This window comes from Pinus tabuliformis, chromosome 3_2, assembly GCF_031772625.1.
Source record: "Pinus tabuliformis cultivar Carrire ecotype Pingquan chromosome 3_2, CPIR1, whole genome shotgun sequence".
Lineage (NCBI taxonomy): Eukaryota > Viridiplantae > Streptophyta > Pinopsida > Pinales > Pinaceae > Pinus > Pinus tabuliformis.
Window position 1 is genome coordinate 1,123,230,458 of NC_142302.1, and position 21,738 is coordinate 1,123,252,195.

The window sequence follows — 21,738 nt, forward strand, 5'->3', positions numbered from 1 at the left end:
TACAAATAAAAATCTCCTACCCCAAGTTGCCCCCCACCAAATAATTACAATATATTGATTCTATTTTTCACAATTTTAAAACCCCATTTATAAATGAATGTGATAAGATATTGGTCAACAAGGTGAAACCCCTTGTGCTTGGGGTACTACTAGGAAAACAAAGAAAATACCTTCTAGTGTGCTTCAAGAGATTGTCTAACATAGAAAGGTTATATTCTTGGTGTTGTGTTGGGATAAAAATTAAAGTATTTGAATAAAATTGAGCAAAATTGAGGAAGAAGTTGGATAATATGTCAAGTTGTTTACTAGAGCTTTCAACTCATCATGGTGAGATGCATGATATGAAGCTATGATATTCTTGAATCAATGCAATGATGTGTTATGTGAATGAACACAATAATATTATGTAAATATGAAAGTTGTGGTTATCCACATGTTTTTCGATGCATTGTGTGAATGCATGCATGTTCTACTTTTCATTACAATTAATATGTTAATTATTGAAATGATGGAACTACTAGTAATTCGTAATTATGAAATCATTTCATAAGGTCTTTGTGGATGTAGTGGAAAGAATTATATGAAAAAACAATCATGTTTTGATCGAATACAAGAAAGATGATTGGGAAAACTGAGTCGGAGAAGGATATGACGGTAAAATTAAGCCATATAATGAAGTGAATGACTATCACCTACAAAATTGAAAACTAAGTATATGTGAAACTTCCTAAGTTCATATAAATCCAAATTTATTAATATTTTTTTCAAAATTGGTTCAAAGAGAGAGATAATTCGTAATATTTGTATATCAATGTTTATGATATAGGTGATTGGTGAATTTACCTCGTAAATGAAAATAATAACTAATGTAAGATAGAAAGCTCGAGAAGAAGGCCAATATGACAACACCAAAATCCTATGATTTTTGTAAGTTATTGATTTAGTAGAGGCTACTAGTGGGATTTCTAACAATGGCACATCACACGCTAACACTCTTCCTACACGAAAGCCTTGTTAAGATGAATCCCCCAAAGAATTATTGAGTAGAGAAGGGGATGTGTGAGCCTAACAGGCCGAGTGTGGAAGGAAAGAGACAACTTAAATGAATCTATGATGAAATAGTCATGTGGAATCTTTGCCAGGATCAAGGATGGGTGTGTTAGAAAACATGATAAGACGAACTTTTGCCCTTGACAAAATTGTGAAGTAGATAAATATACATTCATATAAGTATTAGATTAGTATTGCATATTTATTTTTATGTTATGAATATACGTGTATACATTATGTATTAAAAAATTGTTGTGACTGGGTTCATAGATACATAAAAATGGATATAGCATGCATATTTAAAATTGGAGTTATATTTCCCTAGGAGCAAGCCAATGAGAGAGGAAATAGGGATGAGTTCAATAAGTTTCTTTATTTGAATTGACAAGTGTTTAATTTGGTAACCCTTCCCTTTATTATGTATTATATGCCTATATGTTTTATTTCTCAAATTTATATATGAACATATGTCATATATTTTCCTTGCAAATTTAAAGTGCATGCAAGTCTTAGAGAGGGTATTTTTCTAGTCTTAATAAAAAGAAAAATATAATAAAGCAACACTAAATAATAAGAAAAATTGATTTTCATAATAAAACTCAAAAAAATGAAAACAAAAAATACATAACCACTTTTAAAAAATCTCATTCTTATATTCTTTACTACTGCTATAAATATTTAGTAAATTAAATTCCCACCTTCCACTTGATAATTAAAATAAAATTATAAAAATATTATTCCAACAAAACTATATATATATATTAACACCACCCTATCCTATATTAAATTAACATGCAAATTAACATTTACTTAACAGCATCCATATTGTAGATAAATTATAAATCCTTTTGTCAAAACACTAAACCATTGATATGTGCTTATGGAGAGATCTCATTACGATGTATCATTTAAATTCAAATTATATACAATTTATAAATCATCTCTCAATGTTTATCCATCCTCACAATATTAATGTTGGTGGAAAGTGCGCATTTCAATGCATCATTTAATTTCTGGGAAAATTAAACGCACAAGATGAAGCATTCATTGCGCACTTTGACCCAGATTGTAAAACCTGAGCTGGGATAAAACTAAATATCAACTTTCTGAATTAACCTGAGCACGCTTCCACTCTGCACAGGTAGACAAGAGCCGTGTAGGGGTGCTGTTGGGAAGCGGGATTGGGGGTGTTACAACCTACTCTGCTGGAATTGAAGCTGTTTTGCGGAAGGGCTACCAGAGGATCACGCCATTTTTCATTCCTTATATAATTCCAAACATGGGATCTGCATTGTTGGCAATTGATACGGGATTTATGGGTCCAACCTACTCAATTTCGACAGCGTGTGCAACGGGAAATTACTGCTTATATGCCGCTGCAAACCATATTCGCAGAGGTGAAGCAGACATCATGCTTGCAGGTGGCGCAGATGCTGGTATTGTGCCGGCAATAGTTGGTGGATTTATTTCCCTTAGGGCTCTTTCACAGAGGAATGATGACCCACAGACAGCATCAAGACCGTGGGACAAAGATCGTGATGGATTTGTCATGGGTGAAGGTGCTGGCGTGCTGGTGAGCTTAACCTGAATTTAACAGCTATGTATTTTTCTTCTATGCTACTGATTGCAAAAAAATATAACATAAACAATACTAATCACAGTGGAGCCTCAGATTTACAATGAACTGCTACCCTGATCATTGATCCCATTGACTAATCTGAATGATTTAGCCTGTTGGGTTAAAATTGTTAGCTTGATTTCAGTTTCAAGTGACTGTGTATCTGAATTGCATTGCCTATTTTATGAAATAACTTTTTCAAATATCATTTCTTGTGGCGAATTTGAGTTTGATTTAGATACAAATGATATTTAAAATATCGTTTCAGACTTTGAACAGTTTAGATAATAAGAACATTGGCTTTTCTCCAAAAGCAGGTTATGGAAAGTCTTGAACATGCAATAAAGCGAGGGGCTCCCATAGTAGCCGAGTACCTTGGTGGGGCTGTCACTTGTGATGCTTATCACATGACCGATCCACGCTCTGATGGGCTTGGAGTTTCAATGTGCATTCGGAAAGCTCTGGAAGATGCAGGAATTTCACCAGAGGAGGTAAGTGGTTTTGATTTTTTATTCAAGGTTTATCAATGGTGTAGAATTACTACAGTTTCAATATTGGCTTAAATACCAATTATACAGTTTCAATATTGGCTTAATTACCAATTATCGTATGCTCAATAACAATGCAGGTCAACTATATCAATGCTCATGCAACCTCAACTCGGGTAGGAGATCTGGCAGAGATTAATGCTATCAAGAAGGTTTTCAAGGATACTTCTAGCATCAAAATAAATGGAACAAAGGTGAAGAATTCATTGGAGATTAGATCCTTGGGTTCACTGTTATGTTTCGTTTGTCATCTGTACATATAATGTGTGCTGATTAGTGTTGATTAGTTATTAAGAATTAAAACATGTTACCTTGTTGGTGTACATGCACTTAGACTAGCTGTGTTGGTGTACATGCACCTAGATTAGCTCCAGTTGGTGTACATGCACTTAGACTAGCTGTGTTGGTGTACAGGCACCTAGATTAGCTCCAGTTAACTTATTGCTTGCATGTGGCACATGTACACATTAACATAAGATAAAGCACACTTAGCTTTAGTTAGCTTTAGTTATTGCATGTACAACTAAGCTTAACTTAGTTGCTTTTATGTATTTATTCTAAAACTAATATTGTAGAATCAATTTCATTCTTTTCTCAATTCTTGCTCGCTTCCTTCCTTCTCTTGCAAGCTTGTTATTGTTTTGCAGATCTAGATCTATCTGTGTATCTCAAAAATCTTACATGGTATCAGAGCACAGGGATTTGTAATCAGTGCACAAGCAATTTTATTTGCAGGTTCAGAAGATTGAAGCAACAACAAAGAATGGAGTCTAAATTGGAGTTTCCACAATCGGCAATTCTCACTCCATATAATTATTTCGAATGGAAGCCAAAGATTCAACTTCATCTCAGAAGTAGAGGCTTATTTCGAATAACCATGGAAACAGAAGTTGAACCAACATCGGCAATGGAGAAAACAAGATATTTCAATCGCATGGACGAGGCCTTCGGCATCCTATGTTTATCTATTTCTCCGGAACTGCTATTTCATGTTGAATCATGTTCAACTCCAAATGAAGTATGGAAAATTTTGGAAGAATTGTTTGGAAAACAGGATGAAACGCTTAGAATGATAGACGATTCGATCGCAACCTATAGAAATCGTCGTGAAATCTTTAGCTTAGAACCGGCCGTGTACGACGACGACGAACCTTTGGATTCGATTTCGAACTTGCGAGAGATTGAAAGGCAAACAAGCTTACAACCCGATGATGACCAAGAGTTCGAATTCAAGGGTTTCGTCGTCGATCCTGAAAGAACAAGCGATCGAGCTACCGCAAATGTACGGAAATTGAGAATAGCATTGCATCCCGAGGTCGAAGCCGTGGCGGCCACTGAAGCTTCGGAGAATTTTACAGTGCTGGTGCATGTTAAGGCTCCACCGGCGAGCGAAGCTTCCAAGAAACAGAATTATGAAAACTGCGAGAGAAATACGGTTATAGATCCAGGTGGCCGTGCGCCGATAGATCTTGTTACGGTGCTCGATGTTAGCGGAAGCATGACGGGAATGAAGCTGTCGCTCTTGAAACGGGCCATGGCTTTTGTCATATCAAATCTGAGCCCAATGGACCGGTTATCCGTCGTCGTATTCTCTTCGACGGCAAAGCGAGTTTTTCCCTTGAAGCGCATGTCTTCAGACGACCAGCTAGAAGCGAACCTCCTAGTCGAGAGACTGTTCTGCACGGGGGGTACGAATATCGCCGAGGGTTTGAAGAAAGGCGCGAAGGTGCTCGAAGATCGTCGCGAACGAAATCCTGTGGCGAGCATCATGTTGCTCTCGGATGGCCAGGACACTTACAGTCTCAGTTCTCGCGGGACTATTTTGTTTCCCGGCGATGAAAGGAGTGCAAGACAAAGCATACGTCATGGCCACGCTCAAATTCCTGTCCATGCCTTCGGCTTCGGAGTCGACCACGATGCAGCCACGATGCACAACATTTCTGAAGAGTCCGGGGGCACGTTTTCATTCATTCAGACCGAAAGTCTCGTGCAAGACGCCTTCGCTCAGTGTATTGGTGGCCTGCTCAACGTCGTTGTGCAGGACGTCAGGATAACAGTTTCGGCTTGCGAAGGAACGAAGCTGAAAAGCTTCCATGCCGGAAGCTACGAAACCTGTGTTGCTGAGGACGGAAGCCACGGGACGGTAGATCTCGGTGATCTCTACGCCGAAGAAGATAGATATATTCTAGTGGATCTCAAATTGCCCGGCGTAAAATCTGCATCAAACCTTGTGAATTTAATCTCGGTCCGTTGCTTCCATAAAGAACCTGTTTCTCAGCAAGTTTTCAATTCAAGAGAACAGTATCTTTCAATTTTGCGTCCGGAGAGCACAGATGGAGCTCCAGTTGCTCTAAATTTGCAAGTGGAGAAGCAAAGGATCCGTCTCAGAACGACTCAAGCCATAGCTGAAGCCAGAGCGCTTGCCGATCAGGGCGAAATGTTGTCTGCACAGAGGGTGCTCCAGAATGCCAAAATGGAATTGAAACAGATTCGAACCGGCCACCACTCGCTTTCCCTTGCACTGGAAGCGGAAATTACAAAAATTCTAGCGAGGATGATGAGCAGCACAACCAAGATGTCAATTCTCTGGGCCTCATCTCAGCCCGCAAATCAGCCGAGGCAATCGACATACTCAATCTCATGGTCTCCACGTATTTGCTCGCGCTTTGTCAGGCCGCGGATTTGCGACCCCTGGAAGAAAACATGCTGAGCAGAAGTTTCACTTCCTGCGAGATCGTCCCGGGGTGAAGGACACGACTGCCTAGCCGTTGTCTTTTCTCTACTTTTGCATTATATTTTGAGGGGGGGTTTTCTTCCCACTGGGTTTTCCCTCTTTCCTCCTTTTTATGCATTGTATATGGGTACCTAAAATGGCCGTGTTGCCGGGACTCATTCATTTTGCATCACACTCACCTAAGTTATGCTTAAGGGGGGTGTTGGTGTACATGCACTTAGACTAGCTGTGTTGGTGTACATGCACCTAGATTAGCTCCAGTTGGTGTACATGCACTTAGACTAGCTGTGTTGGTGTACATGCACCTAGATTAGCTCCAGTTGGTGTACATGCACTTAGACTAGCTGTGTTGGTGTACATGCACCTAGATTAGCTCCAATTAACTTATTGCTTGCATGTGGCACATGTACACATTAACATAAGGTAAAGCACACTTAGCTTTAGTTATTGCATGTACAACTAAGCTTAACTTAGTTGCTTTTATGTATTTATTCTAAAACTAATATTGTAGAATCAATTTCATTCTTTTGTCAATTCTTGCTCGCTTCCTTCCTTCTCTTGCAAGCTTGTTATTGTTTTGCAAATCTAGATCTATCTTTGTATCTCAAAAATCTTGCATACCTCCAACCAAGATTTTACGATGCTGTTCAATCTGCAAGTATCTTGAATTCACCAAAATGATTCTCAACCAGTGCTTTCTGATCTTAGCCGAATGCATTTAGCCTATAGTTCAATAATTTGCTGCGCTTCAGAATGTTCTTGTGCCATTCTTCGATTGCAAACACCATCTCTGTTTCTGACATTAAATATGACTTACTTTTCCAGTCTATGATTGGGCATACTTTTGCTGCTGCCGGTGCACTGGAAGCAATTGCCACCATAAAGGCTATCACTACCGGGTGGCTTCACCCCACAATAAATCAGTTTGTAAGTTGTTTACATGCATTGCAGTTGTTTTTGTTAATAACTAGATGGAAATGACCAACTCGTTGCCCTTTGATGTACAAATAACATTTTAGCTATCGTTTTATCAAAAAACAAATTACATGTGGAGACTCTTGGCAGGATACTGAGCCTGATGTTACTATCGACACAGTGCCAAATATAAAGAAGCAGCATGAAGTACACGTTGGTAAGTAAATTTGATTAAATTTAGGGTACAGCATCAATTCTCCTGAAGAATTTATTGAACAACGATCTTGGTTCCCTTGATAACATAGCTTGTGGTTAATCTCAGTGAATTCCTTGTCATAATCGAACACTGCAATGCTTATATGTGATATAAATGCTGGTTTCTCTTACCTAGTGTTTAACATGTGTTCACCTGTCGTTATTAAAGCCAGCGTTGTTATTTGGAATTTATTGTTCCCTCTTAGGCATTACATTACTATCTGACCATTTGCATAAATGTGGCACGATGTTGATCTATGAGGTGTATCTAGGACACCAAGCACTTTTCATTAATTGGCTATTGCTAGCATATCATTAATGATATCTAGATAATTTGGATAGCTTTTTGGATATATTATTTTTATGTTGTAAGATCCTAACATTATTTATGATGCAGGTTGAGAATGTAAAGTTTTATTGATCAAAGAAAGTTACAATTATCTGTCTTTTCCATTTATTTGCCATCACTGTTTTGGTAAATGTCTTTTCCATCTTCTTTGCCATCACTATGTGGGTACTGAGTTATATCATTTTATTAGGTTTGGTTTTGTAATATTTTCTTGTTTATTATATTATTTTATTAAGTTTGGTTTTGTAATATTTTTGTGTTTACACTATTTAGATTAAGTTTAGTCTATGCATTGAGTTTAAAGTGAGAAGGAAAACTATTAAAGTGAGAAGGAAAACTATTAAAATACCAATACTTAATTTGTCTAACAATTATTCTTAAATTATTATTCATAAAATTTATTTATTTTTAATCTAAAATTTACGCAAAAAAATCTAAAATAAACTAAATAATAAAGATGCACCAAACTCATAACAGACTCTCAAATATTTTAATTAAGTGGCCATTATGAATCACGATGAATTAGGCTTTGCATCTTTAATTTCATAACAGGAGTATAAGGGACTAGGGACTAATTTAATTGGGTAGGAAATAGATTTCATTTAACTAGCCAAAAGTAGAAGGTTAATTTGATATTTAATTGATAATTTGTCTAAATCAAATTTTTATGTATTATAAAACTATGAAATTTTTTGAATATACTAAATATTAAAATTTATTAATAAATAAGAATTAATTAATAAATTAATAAATTTTATATTAATAAATTTTAAATTTACAAATTATATTATTATTATTTTTTAAATCTAAAAATTATATTTATATGTATGTGAAATTATGTTTATTTATTTGTGAATTTGTAAATAAGTCCAATTAATTATATATTTAAGATTAACTTTTAGTTATTTATGAATTTTGTAAATTCATATTTATAATTAATATTTGAGATTTTAAATTTTTAATAATTAATAACACAAAATTATGTTAATAGATAGGTTTCTTCTGGAATAAGGATTTTAGAATTTTTATTTAATTATAAATAATTCTTAAATGAATGGTAGGGATTTAATCTTTAGAATATTTTCAAATAATTTTATTAGTAATTTTAATTTCAAATAAAATTTTGAGATTTATCTCAAAAGTAGTTATTCTCTTTTAGTTTTTATAATTAAATTGATTAATTAAAAAAAAATCGTGTATATGAGTTATGGTTTTTAGGCATGTGTTATTAGTAAGCCATGGTATTGCAACAAAACTTATTTATAAGTTAAGAATCTATTAAATTGATTAATTAAAAAAAGTCATGTGCATACTAGTTATGGTTTTTTGGCATGTGTTATTAGTAAGCCATGGTATTGCAACAAAACTTTTTTATAAGTTAAGAATCTTCATGGTAAAGTGAGAGTGAATCTTCACAATTGAGAATCTTGTTGCATGTTTTGTGATTTTTTAATCTTGGAAATGTGGGATGTGTTATGAGGAAACTCTTTGACGAATGGTTTTACATGTTTTATGATTTTTTTAATTATTGAAAATATGAGATATATTATGAAGTAAGTATTTTGAGACCTACATATGTTTACCACCATTTAATTTTATACAAATTTTATTTTATTTTAATTGTTTAACTTGTATTAACTTGTTTAACAAATCTTGTTACATGTTTTGTGATTTTTTTTTTTTTTTTTTTTAAATATAAAATATATTATGAAGTATTTTGAGAACTATATATATTTACCGCCATTTAATTTTATACAAATTTATTTTATTTTAATTACTTAACTTATATTAAGTCATGTCTATTGAAAACTACAAAAAAAAAAATTGAAACATTTGATAATAAAATAAGCACTTGGAAGTTTTCAGAATATGAAAAGAAAAATAAAACTAATTAAATTTGTAAAGAAAGTTTCCAACTCCTCTTCCCATGAAGTTTGATAACTTTGTGAAAAATAGATAATAGAGATTAGATAAATTTTATTTTTTAATTAAATAAAACATTTAATTAAAAAAAATATTAATAATTCATTAATCACAATTTTTACCATTTAAAATAAATTATTTTATTAAATAAATAATAATTAATCATGCATTAATTATAATATTTATAATTAAAATATTTTTTAATAAATAAAATAATATATTAGAGTAACTACAATATAATTATAATTAAGTTGTTAATTAACCACAATATTATAATATGAAATTTCCATTTTTCCTATTTAAAATATGAATTTTCCATTACTTATAGAAGATATTCTAAGTATCTTTAAGCTTAATCATGTGATAAACCTTATTGTTAAATAAATCTATCTCTAACACTCTAATTCCATTCAGAGGAGAGCAAGAAATCGCATAGGACAGAAATGCTACATCTCTTGAGTTCGTAAAAACCAATGGATCTTGAGCTCATACAAACAAATAACTGATATATCAAATACTGTAACTTTGGTATGCAACCTAAAGGTGCATATCAAATCCATGATTAGATGGCTTTAAGCTAGATTAGTTCCATGTCCTACTTTAGAATCTAGATTCCTGAAGTGGAACAGTAACTCCTTCACAAAGTTTTTCTTTTTTTTTTGAGCTGACTCAGCTCAGGGCTCAAACACAACTCATAGTTATTAAGCATCCACATTCTCACCATAGCTTGAGAGGTCCACATCTACAGTTTAATAAGAGATCTTAAAAAAGGCATTAAAGTATAGATCTCAAATTAATCAACAAATACAAAGGTGCAATCTTTAAAACTCCAATTCAGTTTTCTGGGGTTTAAATTGAACATGAGTTGTTTAAAAAACTGGCCCACAATTTCTGATCAAACAAACTCCATATTTTGAAAGCCTGGATGTGAGGGAATGCAAATCTCTTTTAAAGATTCAAAAACCAAAAGTTTTGGAAGAAAACCAATTGAATGAAATAAACGTTGTTAAATCCGCAAGAATATTCACCTTTCAACGATTGAAGGGTGAAATTTAAATCCATATTAAAGATTAAAAATACCAAAATTAATAAACATGTTGGAGGAACACAACTTCCATGCAATCTAGATTCTCTACTATTAAATTCATAAGCACATTCACCATTCATGGATTCAAGGGTGAAATTCAAATCCATATTAAGGATTAAAAAGCCCAAAATGAATAAACATATTGGAAGAAAACAAATGACATGCAAGAAATGTTGTTAAAGTCACAATCATATTCACCCTTCAGCATGAGAAAGTACAATAAAATAGTAGAATAGGAGAGGAACAAAAACATGTCACTAAAAAAAACCCTGATTTGGATCCTTTTCATTAGATGCACTAAAGAGAAATATACAATGCACTTGTACAAAAATGAATCATCCCAATAGATGAACATTGAATACAATATAGATATATTTACATATTGGTTGAAGCAACCATGGACCTTTAGTTGCAATGCTAATGATAAATTTATTTTTTACAAGAAGGAAAGTTGCCTCTTCTTTTGGAGGAAGAATAAGGGAGTTTGTGGTTGAGATAGAAAAGATCATCTATCATGAGACTTAACATATTCCAACATCTCAGTTGGAGCACTGGTAAGGTTCAATTCCAACAATTGTCTGGGCTCTGAACATAGGAGTAGGTGTAGGATTCGAACTGTCCCACTGAAGCGGACACTTGAAATCAACCTTCCTGTAAACATAGTACATGATATTGTCCATGGATGTTAGCTTGAACATAATCCATCTAGTGCCCTCCATGACTCTTGCAGGAACAAATCCCATCATTGAAAACATGGAAGCGATGAGTATCCCTCACAATTAGCTCCCTCCCAACAATCTTCGAAATGAACTTGATGCTACTATGGGAATGATCACAAACACAAAGGTTCATTTTTATTCGGATGGTTGCTCTAAGAGGTGAGGTAATAAGCCCAAAATCAAGGGCCAACTTTTCACTATGGTGTTGGAGGATGCACTCCTTCTACTCCTCCTCAACATCTTATAGCACACGGTTAGTGTCACATGAATACCATGCATCCTTCATTTGTTGAGTTAATGTTTACAACATTGCATAGATCCATTCTAACTCTGGGTGCAATGAGTCACCAACAACAAATGCTTGGACTGTATTCCTTACCTCAATCCAACTGACTATAGTCTCCTTTTTCTTTCCACTATCTTTCATCAATTTCCACACCCTTGCCACATCATCCCACCTACTAGCTTCAACATAAATGTTCGAGAGAATGACATGAGTTCCACCACATTGTGGTTCCAACTTAAGAAGGTTTTAGCTGCTCTTTTTCCTAGTTCCATGTCACCATGGACTTCGCAGGCACCCAGCAATGCCCCCCCAGACAGAAGCGCTAGGCTTAACAGGCATCTTGTTAATGAATTCTTCAGCTTCCTTGATTCTCCCACGACCAAGAAGGTCCACCATGTAGGCATAGTGCTCAGACGTGGGCATTATGCCATGATCACAAAACATAACATCGAAGTAATGATGACCTCCATCTTCTTAGTCAACATGGCTACAAGTAGACAATACAAAAAAAAAGGTAATTTTATTTGGCTTTACTCCTCCCTGTTGCATTTTTTCAAAAACTTGAAGGGCTCCACTGCCATCCCCATATTGTGCATACCCTGCAACTATGGCAGCCCATGAGACCACATCCTTTGCTGGCATCAAATCATGTATTTGTTGGGCATCCTTCAGGAATCCACTCTTCGAATACATTTTGATAAGAGAATCCCTTGCACATTTCTGTGATTCAAATCCAATTTTCACAATGTGGGCATGTATCTGCATTCCCTGTTCCAAGGCTGAAAGACTGGCACATGCACTGAGAATGTCGGGGTACACAAACTCATCAGGTTTCATGCCATGAAATGGTAGTTGGCAATAAATCTTCAGAGCCTCCTTGTATGGCGCCAAGAAAGCACCATGAGCCTGGTATGAGAAGTTGATTGGGCATCTTCTGAAACTCAATCTCAAACATTATGATCTTGATGATGCAACTTCGTTAAGTTGGAAAAATAGTTGTGTACCTTTTGGTGTATGTAGATGATCTTTTGATGATAGGGAACAATAAGAACGATATTGCATCGATAAACAAAGAACCGAGGAAAGGTTTTCAAATGACAAATTTGAGCTATGTTCACTACTATCTTGGTAATGAAGTAAACCAACATTCAAAGTTTATATTCATACCTCAGAAGAAGTAAATTGGAGATCTGTTGAACATGTTTGGCATGGTTGAGTGCAATCCTTTAACTACTCAATGGAACAAGATGTAAAAGCTCAAATCCATTGAAGGAAAAGAATTTGAGGTTGCGACAAAGTATAGGCAGATCGTAGGAAGTCTCAACTACCTAACTACTACCAGACCATGCATTTAATTTGCTATTGGAATCCTCTCTAGGTTTATGCAAAAGCCTTGTGAGGGTCATTAGTCCGCTGTAAAAGGAGTTCCAAAGTAATTGAAGGGAACTCAAGACTTTTGACTCAAGTAGAGACAGGTGGGTGACTTCAAATTGATTGGATACTCTTATTCAGGCTTTGATAAAGATAAAGAAATCGAAGTATCTACTTTAGGTTATGTTATGAGTCTTGGATCAGGATTTGTCTCCTGGATGTCACATAAACAATCAATTCTAGCAGATTCCAAAACTGAGGTACAATATGTGGCAACAGTTGAAGCAACCAAAGAAATTGTGTGGCTAAGGAAAATTCTGGAGTATTTGTACGAGAAACTAGTACATTCAACTCCTCTTTTGATTGACAATAGTTCTACAATAAAGTTGGCCAAGAACCCAAGGTTCCATGATCAAACGAAGCACATCTATACAAAATACCATCTTATTCGACATCATGTTGAGGCTAAAACAATCCACCTACGACATTGTTCCGCAAATGAGCAAATTGTAGACATCTTCACCAAAGCCCTTAGAAGGGAAAATTTTGAAAGATTTAGAATGATTCTTGGACACACCAACATCCCTTCAGATAAGGAGGGGAATGTTGAAACCTATTCTTTAGGATTAGGGAAACTTATGTAAATAACAAAAAATAAAGGAAGTTAGAAGACAAAGAGACATTGGGAGATGAAACCCAATAATGACCCTCTCTTTGTATATATTCATATTATCTCTTAATATAAAACACAATTTGATTCAGATTTACAAACTTGGCCTGACAGGAAAGACACTTAGAATAATCATATTAGGTAAATGAAAGTAGTAAGCACATGATGAAATGACAACAAGCACAATACTTAGACATTTGTTTTCCTGTTTATGGCATGTGAAGCATCAAGAGGCTCTAGTTTCTACTTATGGATCGATGGATGCAAACTTCGATCTGTGGGATACTCACAATAGCCAAGGCTCTTAGTGGAAGTAGCTCATGACCTTCTTAACTCCTTTAGTTATTTGAAACCTTGCTAAACCTTGCTCTGATACCACTTGTTATTTAGAGGCAAATATAAACATGCAAACATAAGACAAATTACTACTCAAGCTTATGCTTGAATAAAGAAGTTCTATTCATTAATTATTCTCTCATATACATCCACTGAGTTGTTGTTATTATCTCTTCTTACTTCCCATTCCAATGATCCACCCATGAGTATATAAGCACTAAAATTTCTAAAATGGAATCATGCAAACTTTAGATTTCTTTTCCTCATGCAAAATATGGCTTGACACTTTAACTAAACTTTTCTAACTTCACTTAAACATAAATCAACATTTTTCTTTTCCTTTGCTTTTGCTGACAATGCATTAACTTTTTAACCCTAACCTTGACTCACTTGGCTTCTAATATTAGACTTAACTTGCTTTCCTTCACTTAACTTAACTCTTCATACATTGCATGCATACGAGAGTACTTACTATTTCTATCAAGTGAAATGCTTTTGATCTATGACAAAGTTGCGATCAACGACAGTAAATCAAATAAGAAATTTCGGGATAGGTTTGTATGAATTTTATGATCTTATAATTTTTAAATTACTATAGGAGACTAGAGTTCACTTAGTTGTAACATATTTGAATATTTGACAACTTTTAGGCCAGTTGGGTTGTTGATTCTATAAGATTACTTTCATTCATATCATTTTTATATTGGTTATGATAAGGCATAATTGTATGGAATGATTATCTACATACTTCAATAAGTGTTAAACTTATGAATTTTAATAATCGTGAAATATAAAAAGTGAGATGTAGTATGGAATCACGTAGTTTGAGATTGATAAAATCGATGAGATAAAATGAGTCAAGATGCACCACAAACCTATAGTGATGGACCATGTAGGTGCACTAAGTGAGTCTCCGATGTGGATGACTATATAGGGGCATGAAAATGACTTTTTAGGTTAAATTAAAGTTAATGCTAGAGGTACTCTTTCAACCTCATTAATAATTTATTTCATCGGTTTCAAATGATATCAATTACTAATATTACTTATTTAGAGGAAGTCCTTCAATTCTTCGAGGAGGAGTTAGTTTCTAGTTTCTTGCAAATTTATATCAAAGTTTCAGTTGAAGTAATTAAAAAAATTTCATATATTAAAAAAAAAAAAGCTAAGTGTAACTCAATTGACAATCACCTTGTTATGAAGTATTATGTAAAAGCATGAGATTCAAAGTTCAAATCCTCCTGAGTTAGGTCAACCAAAAAATAATAATTTTTATCTATTTATTTATTATATTTTTAGAATGTGCTATGTATATTGTAATTGTTTTGAAATCAAAATATCTTTAATTTATTATTTTTATATAACTTTCAAATAAATATACATTAAATTAAATACTTAAAAATATTCTAGCTTTTCAAAATGTTATATTTTAATTTTATAATTAACTAAAAAAATAATATAATTAACCTATTCTAATTTTGTATTTAATTTAAAAGGATTAATGAAAAAAGAAAAATATAATATAAAATAAAGAAAATGATATGATTAAATTTCATGTGGTTTGAATATCTATTTTCAAAAATAAAAAATATAATTATCTTCTATTCACTCATGGAATTTCTGTGGAAACTTTCTAGATGCAATGAGAGAGAAGTTGTCTCTAATCGTATTAGCAAATATCAAAGGGACATAAGAGGAATTGATGTCCTAGAAATCTTGTCAGAAAAAGTTGTCACGTTCTTTAGAGACAGCTATCCCCACAAAACAAAGACCCCGAAAAATTGTTGTCTTTATATAAGATAACATGAATGGTAAGTGAAATAGCAGCTTCAATATAGCAGTCTGAAGCTTTCAGACTTAGGGTAGACTATCAGAGTCATAATATTGTGTTAAATTGACATGGTTTCGTTTTAATTGTTAACTGTCTTAAATGAGCTTCATCTTAATAATTGATGTGGTTTGTCTTAATTATTTACTGTCTTAAATGAGTTTAGTCTTAATTGGCATCGTCTTAAGTGACCATTGTCTTAAATATAAAAATTTTCCTCAAATATTTTTGTCTTGATTGACATCATCTTAAATATCAAACAATTTTAAACACAACGATTTTGAAAATATTTTGTACTAAAACCAACCACAAGTTTCCAATGTCAAGAAGAATACCACTCAGATCATGTCACATCTAAACTCCATTGATCATGTCACACGCTGTGAATCAGGAAAATGTGCACAATATGTAAGGGCGGGCGTTGTCGAAAATCTGCACAATATGTAAAGATCCAATGTCAAGAAGAATACCACTCAGATCATGTCACATCTAAACTCCATTGATCATGTCACACGCTGTGAATCAGGAAAATGTGCACAATATGTAAGGGCGGGCGTTGTCGAAAATCTGCACAATATGTAAAGAAGGGCGTGGTCAAACCATTCCAGGCTTGAGTTTTTTAAGGCCATGTTACCATAAATGGCATAAATAAATTCAGCCATATGAAAAATCTAAAAAACATAAATATATATATAAACTGAAATAACCCAGTTGTTATAGCGGAGTTTCAACATGTCAACCCTGTGCGCTGCTCCCTTCTCGAATGAAGTAAACTCCTTCGCAAGAAGTCTATTTGGCAATAAATTTTAACAAAATATTTACGAAATTTCAAACAAACTTATATATACCCAAACAAAATGCAGAATAAACTTAAATATACCAGAACAAACAAAATGCAGAATAGTTAGAATGCGGTGTATCAAACTTAAATATACCAAAACAAAATGCAGAATAAACTAAGTATCCCAAAACAAATAGAATGCAGAATGGTTAGAATTGAGAGTATCTGGCAATAATTCCAACCCTCCACACACTGACTGAAGTATTAAATGCCGAAACTGGTGAGGGGGTTAAATGTCAAACAGTTTTAATGCTACAACTAAAGCCCCACCGTAAGGACAATCGATAATATTGTCCTCTGCAGAAGTCAGATGCAATTTGTTCGAAAATAGGTCAAACTAGGTTGTTAGGGCGAGTCTCAATATGTCACTCCTGCCCTCTGCTCCGTACTCGAATGAAGTAAACTCCTTCACAAGGACCTCTTTTAGGCCATACGAAGGCTTGCCTCGAATCGATCCAGCCGAATTCTCGACGATTTTTTCATAAACTGAGAGCTGGAACGTTACTTATACTTTGCAATTTGTATGATTTGGTTTGTGGGTGATCAATACAGTGGAATTGAAATTTTGGGTCTTGTCTGCAGGTGCGTCAACTCACAAACGAGAAACGGATCTGGAGAAGCGGATCGTTGTAACTGGAATGGGACTCATCTCTGTATTCGGGAACGACGTCGATACGTTTTATGATAAACTTTTGGAGGGAGAGAACGGTATTGGGTTCATAGATCGATTTGATGCCTCGAGCTATAGTGTTAGATTTGCAGGGCAAATACGTGGGTTTTCTGCAAATGGGTACATTGATGGGAAGAACGATCGCCGGTTTGACGATTGCTAGAGATATGGTTTGGTCAGTGGGAAGATGGCTCTTGAAAACGGTCATCTCTGCCGGAAACAGCTGGAGAAGGTATTTATTTGTTTTTCATAAAACTTCTTATTAATTCTGAACAGGTTTTTGTCTTTTCTTAACGATTACATTTTTCTTCATATTTTCAATAATAAAAAGTAGTTACATTTTCTGGAATCTCGGATTCTTGTGCTCACATCTATAATCTTCATATATAGTTCTTCAGCAAAGGAAGAAGCTAAAGACATCAAAGAAACTCTGTTTTCAAACAAAAACTTTTCATCTTTCTGTATTCTATTACATATATTTATATATTTATATATATTTTATATATATATATATTAAATGTTTTTGTTTTTTTTTTAATCTAAAAGATTTGTACAAGCAAGTGATTGATAAAAATGGAAGAGAACAAAATGTTGAGAGGATTTGCTTTGCTTATTATTACAAATCACTTAAATAAGATTACATTGGAAACATTAGTAATAAATGACTGAAGTTAAACTCAGACTTAAACTCAAACTAAACTGTGACACTTGGAGGGACAGTTTTGACACCTAACAGGTGGCTGGAATTATATTCTCCAACACTCCCCCTCAATTACAATCACATAAAAATTCAATTAAGATACTTGCTGGTCTATGTCTCAGCTAGGTTTACAATTTAAAAATTGATTTCAACTTTTCTTCTTTTCTTTTTCCAAATCCTATAGCCTCTAAATTGTTTTAGCTTTTTCTCTTTGTTCTATCCTTCAAACCTCAGTGTCTTCAATTGCTGGTGCAGGTCTTCCATTTTTCCAGGTTGCCTAAGCATACCATGGGCTTCTTCAAAAACTAACTTGTATGTGGGTTGCTGCCACATATTATCTTTTGTAGTGCGCTTTTCATCTTCAATCTGCTGCAACATTAGACTATAATATAATTTCATCTCTTCACGACTCCAATACCTGAAAATTTCATTAATTTGTTCATCATGTATGTTGTCTTCAAGGTTCATTTCTGAACCTTCTATGTAGACTTCATCAAGGCATGGTGTTGCACATTTCAAATCAATGGGTAAGTTTAAAAACATCTACATAACCACACTGGCTCTAATTTTTCTTCTCTGCAATGAGAGCGTTTTCCTGTTGTACTTCTAGTTGTTGCGCTTCCCGTTGTGCTTCTGCATCTGTCTTTGTTTTCTCTTTCTCGGCTTCCTCCTTTGCTTTTGCCTCTATCTCTGTGTCTGTCTGTTTGACTTCTGTACTAACCTGTGGTCATCTTCAACTGTCTCACCAAATAACATCGTGTCAATATGATGTTTTTGTTGCATCACTTGCAACCATTCATCATTAGCCAAATTCTCTTCATCAAATTTTACATCAGCAATATTAATTGCTTGATTCACCTTAGCTAGACTGCTCCAATGGCACATATTGGGAGGACAAATAAGAAGTATTTTGCTACTTTGTTGACTTCAAAAAAGCATTTGACACAGTTCCTAGGGATAAGTTGTGGCATAGAATGGAAGAACTTGAAATTCATGTGCATTATAGAGCCACTGTCCATGGACTTTATGAAGAAGTGAAAGTTAAAATTAGAACCTCAGCAAGTATTTCAGAAAGCTTTAGAAGTGACATTGGAGTCAAGTAAGGTTTTCATCTATCCTCTGCTATTTTTGGTCTATATATTGATAAATTGGAAGAGTGCCTAATCTGCGAAGTGGAGATGGTGTTTGGTTGGAGGAGTTTGTGATAAAGTTTTTTTATATGCTGATGATATTGTATTGATTTCTAAATCGGCCCATGGATTGCAAATGCACTTATATGCCCTTGAGCATTTTTGTAGCGCAGTGGGGATGCAAGTCAATACTAGCAAGACCATAATAATAATTTTTTCTAATAAAAGGAAGCAGAGATAGCATACTTTTTTCTTTGAAGACAACATTCTTGAAGAAGTAAATGAGTAAAAGTACCTTGGTATTGATTTCAACAACAAACTCAATTGGGAGGACTGCAGAAAGAAGAGAATTTTAGGAGGGTGGAAAGCATTATATGCTCTTCAAAACAGATGTAGAGAGGTAGAGTTATGGGATTGGAAAATGATTAAAGTGCTTTTTGGACTCCCAGTTTGTCCAGTGATGCTATATGGGTGTGAATTGTGGGCTATCAGCAATCCCATCTCAAAATGGAAACAAATTGAGAAAATCCAAAACCGCTTAATCATGAGCAAGTTCAAAATAAAAATTTCAGTACCTTATGAGATAATGTTGAGTGAAACAGGAGCAATTTCCATTGAAGCAATTGCTATGGTGCAGCTCATAGGATATCTAAAAAGAATTGAAAAAATGAGAGTAGATAGATGGCCTAATGTTATCTTCAATGAAGGCATGAGTGAAAGAAAGAAAACATGGATGAAACAAAACTACACATGGATGCAAAAATGGAATATCTACCTCAATGGTTGTCCCACAAATAGCAAGGAGCTAAAGGATTTTGTTATGGATAAGTTTCATAAAATGGTATGGGGAAAAGAGTTGGGTAGAAAGAAGAAATACTACATTGAGGAATTAAACCCTATGTGTGATTTACAACAAAAAGAGTTCATTGGAGCTAGCATTTCGTGGAGGGCAAAGGTTCTTATTGCTCAATTAAGGACCAACTCACATCAACTTCGGTGTGAAACATGACAGTGGAAAAGGCCTAAAGAAGCTTGGGAAGAACGAGTGTGTACATTTTTCACATGTGGGGCTGTGAAATCAGAAAAACATTTCATTGTGGAATGTGATGCATTCAAAGACATCAGAGAAAGTTATGAGAACATATTAGCATCAATTTCTTGGCATTGTCTTTTTAGCAAGGGTATTGTTGGAAGGTTTGGTCACCTCATCATCAATTTGAATCAGAAAATGATTGAAGCAAAAAATGAAAAACAAGGAACTAATGTTCACATAGACTATTTTTAGTCTCATGGACCTTAAAATATCATTTCATTTCATATATTCAACAATGTTAGTTGATGATTCTCTAAGACAAATTTTATGTGTATACCATATGCATATAAAACTCAAAGATTTAAACATTAATTACAACCATATTTAAAGTAAGCAATAGATTTTATAAAGGAGTGTCAAATGTTCCAAAATTAATTTAAAAAAGAAAAAAGAAAAAAAAGACCACTGTATGTTACAATAATCTAGTATGAGGGTGATGTGTTATTTCATCATGGAGTTGGCACTTCTTGCTCAAAAAAAACAAAAGAATCTCTGAATAGAAAAATAATATCCTCTATAATAAGAAACAAAAAATGAATATACATGTCTAGTTACTTTTAATTAAAAGCATTATAAAAGATCAATAATTCCAAGGTCACTATGGTCGCTTGACTTGTGTGAGTAAGAGGTTTAAAACTTATACTTTTCAAGAATATTGAATATTTTAACATATGATTTAAATAAACTATTTGAAAATCTATGCTAGCTAATTTATAATATTTTAACATAGGATTTAAATAAACTATTTTAAAAGCTCTGTTATTAATTTATGTAGATATCAACTCCATCTATGTCTATATATAAAAAGAAAATGTTAAAAATAAAATATTTTAATATTGTATATAATAAAACATTCAATGTCCAAAGCAAAAAAGTAATTGAAAATTCAATATACATTCAAAAATACAATTTAAACAATGAAAATTAGACATCGTACATATTTGGAGAAAAAGCTAACCCTTACAAATTCATTGAAATCTACAAAAGATAAAAAAATTATAATGATTTTTTAAAAATTTTACATTTTAAAAGAGATTTACAACTTAAAATAGATTTGATGCATACCCATCCATAATAGAACTGTGCTTAAAATGGATTTATAATCATTTATTTTCAATATAAAATAAATTAAAATAGGAGAGAATTAAAAAAATATTTTAAAAGTGACAAAGAAAATCGAGGAATCTTTTTTTTCACATTACAATGAGCTAGGAATAATAAGATAAAAAGAAGCGAAAAAATCCTAAACTCCAAATCATTGAATTGTACTTTTTACACTTATCTTATCTTAGTATGAAAATGCTTCCATTTAAGTTTATTTCCATTTAAATTTATTTTGCAGGAATCTTTTCGAGGCTTTCTCACTGTTCACTTAAACAGGCGTGTACAAATTTAATATTTTTTTATAATTACGTTTTCAAATTAATCCATGTTTAATGTTTTTGATAATGCAAGTTTGAGATTTTTTTTTTAACTATAATTATAATATTTTTTAATTAAAATATATTGAAATTTCAAAGTGAAATACAGAAGGAAATATTGTAATTTAAAATAATATTTCATAATGACGCCATAAAGTGTTCCCCTTTGAAATCTATTCCTCTTTTTGCCTATC

The 21,738-nt window shown here is 33.6% G+C and overlaps 2 protein-coding genes across 2 annotated transcripts in view; both read left to right on the plus strand.

Annotated features, from left to right (window-relative positions):
* LOC149184624 (3-oxoacyl-[acyl-carrier-protein] synthase I, chloroplastic-like) overlaps window positions 1–7,105 on the plus strand; it is a 59,580-nt gene extending 52,475 nt beyond the window's left edge. Inside the window, exons 2-6 of the mRNA XM_089418958.1 lie at window positions 2,192–2,623; window positions 2,986–3,159; window positions 3,297–3,410; window positions 6,776–6,877; window positions 7,016–7,105. Of these exons, the coding sequence (XP_089275084.1) occupies window positions 2,192–2,623; window positions 2,986–3,159; window positions 3,297–3,410; window positions 6,776–6,877; window positions 7,016–7,090 (897 nt within the window). The 3' untranslated portion in view covers window positions 7,091–7,105. The remainder of the gene's footprint in view (window positions 1–2,191; window positions 2,624–2,985; window positions 3,160–3,296; window positions 3,411–6,775; window positions 6,878–7,015) is intronic.
* On the plus strand, window positions 3,452–5,926 carry LOC149184625 (E3 ubiquitin-protein ligase WAV3-like). The gene is made up of 2 exons (XM_089417991.1): window positions 3,452–3,469; window positions 4,271–5,926. The coding sequence occupies exons 1-2, from the start codon at window positions 3,452–3,454 to the stop codon at window positions 5,924–5,926; spliced, it is 1,674 nt and encodes a 557-aa protein (XP_089274117.1).
* Window positions 7,106–21,738: the final 14,633 nt, after the last annotated feature.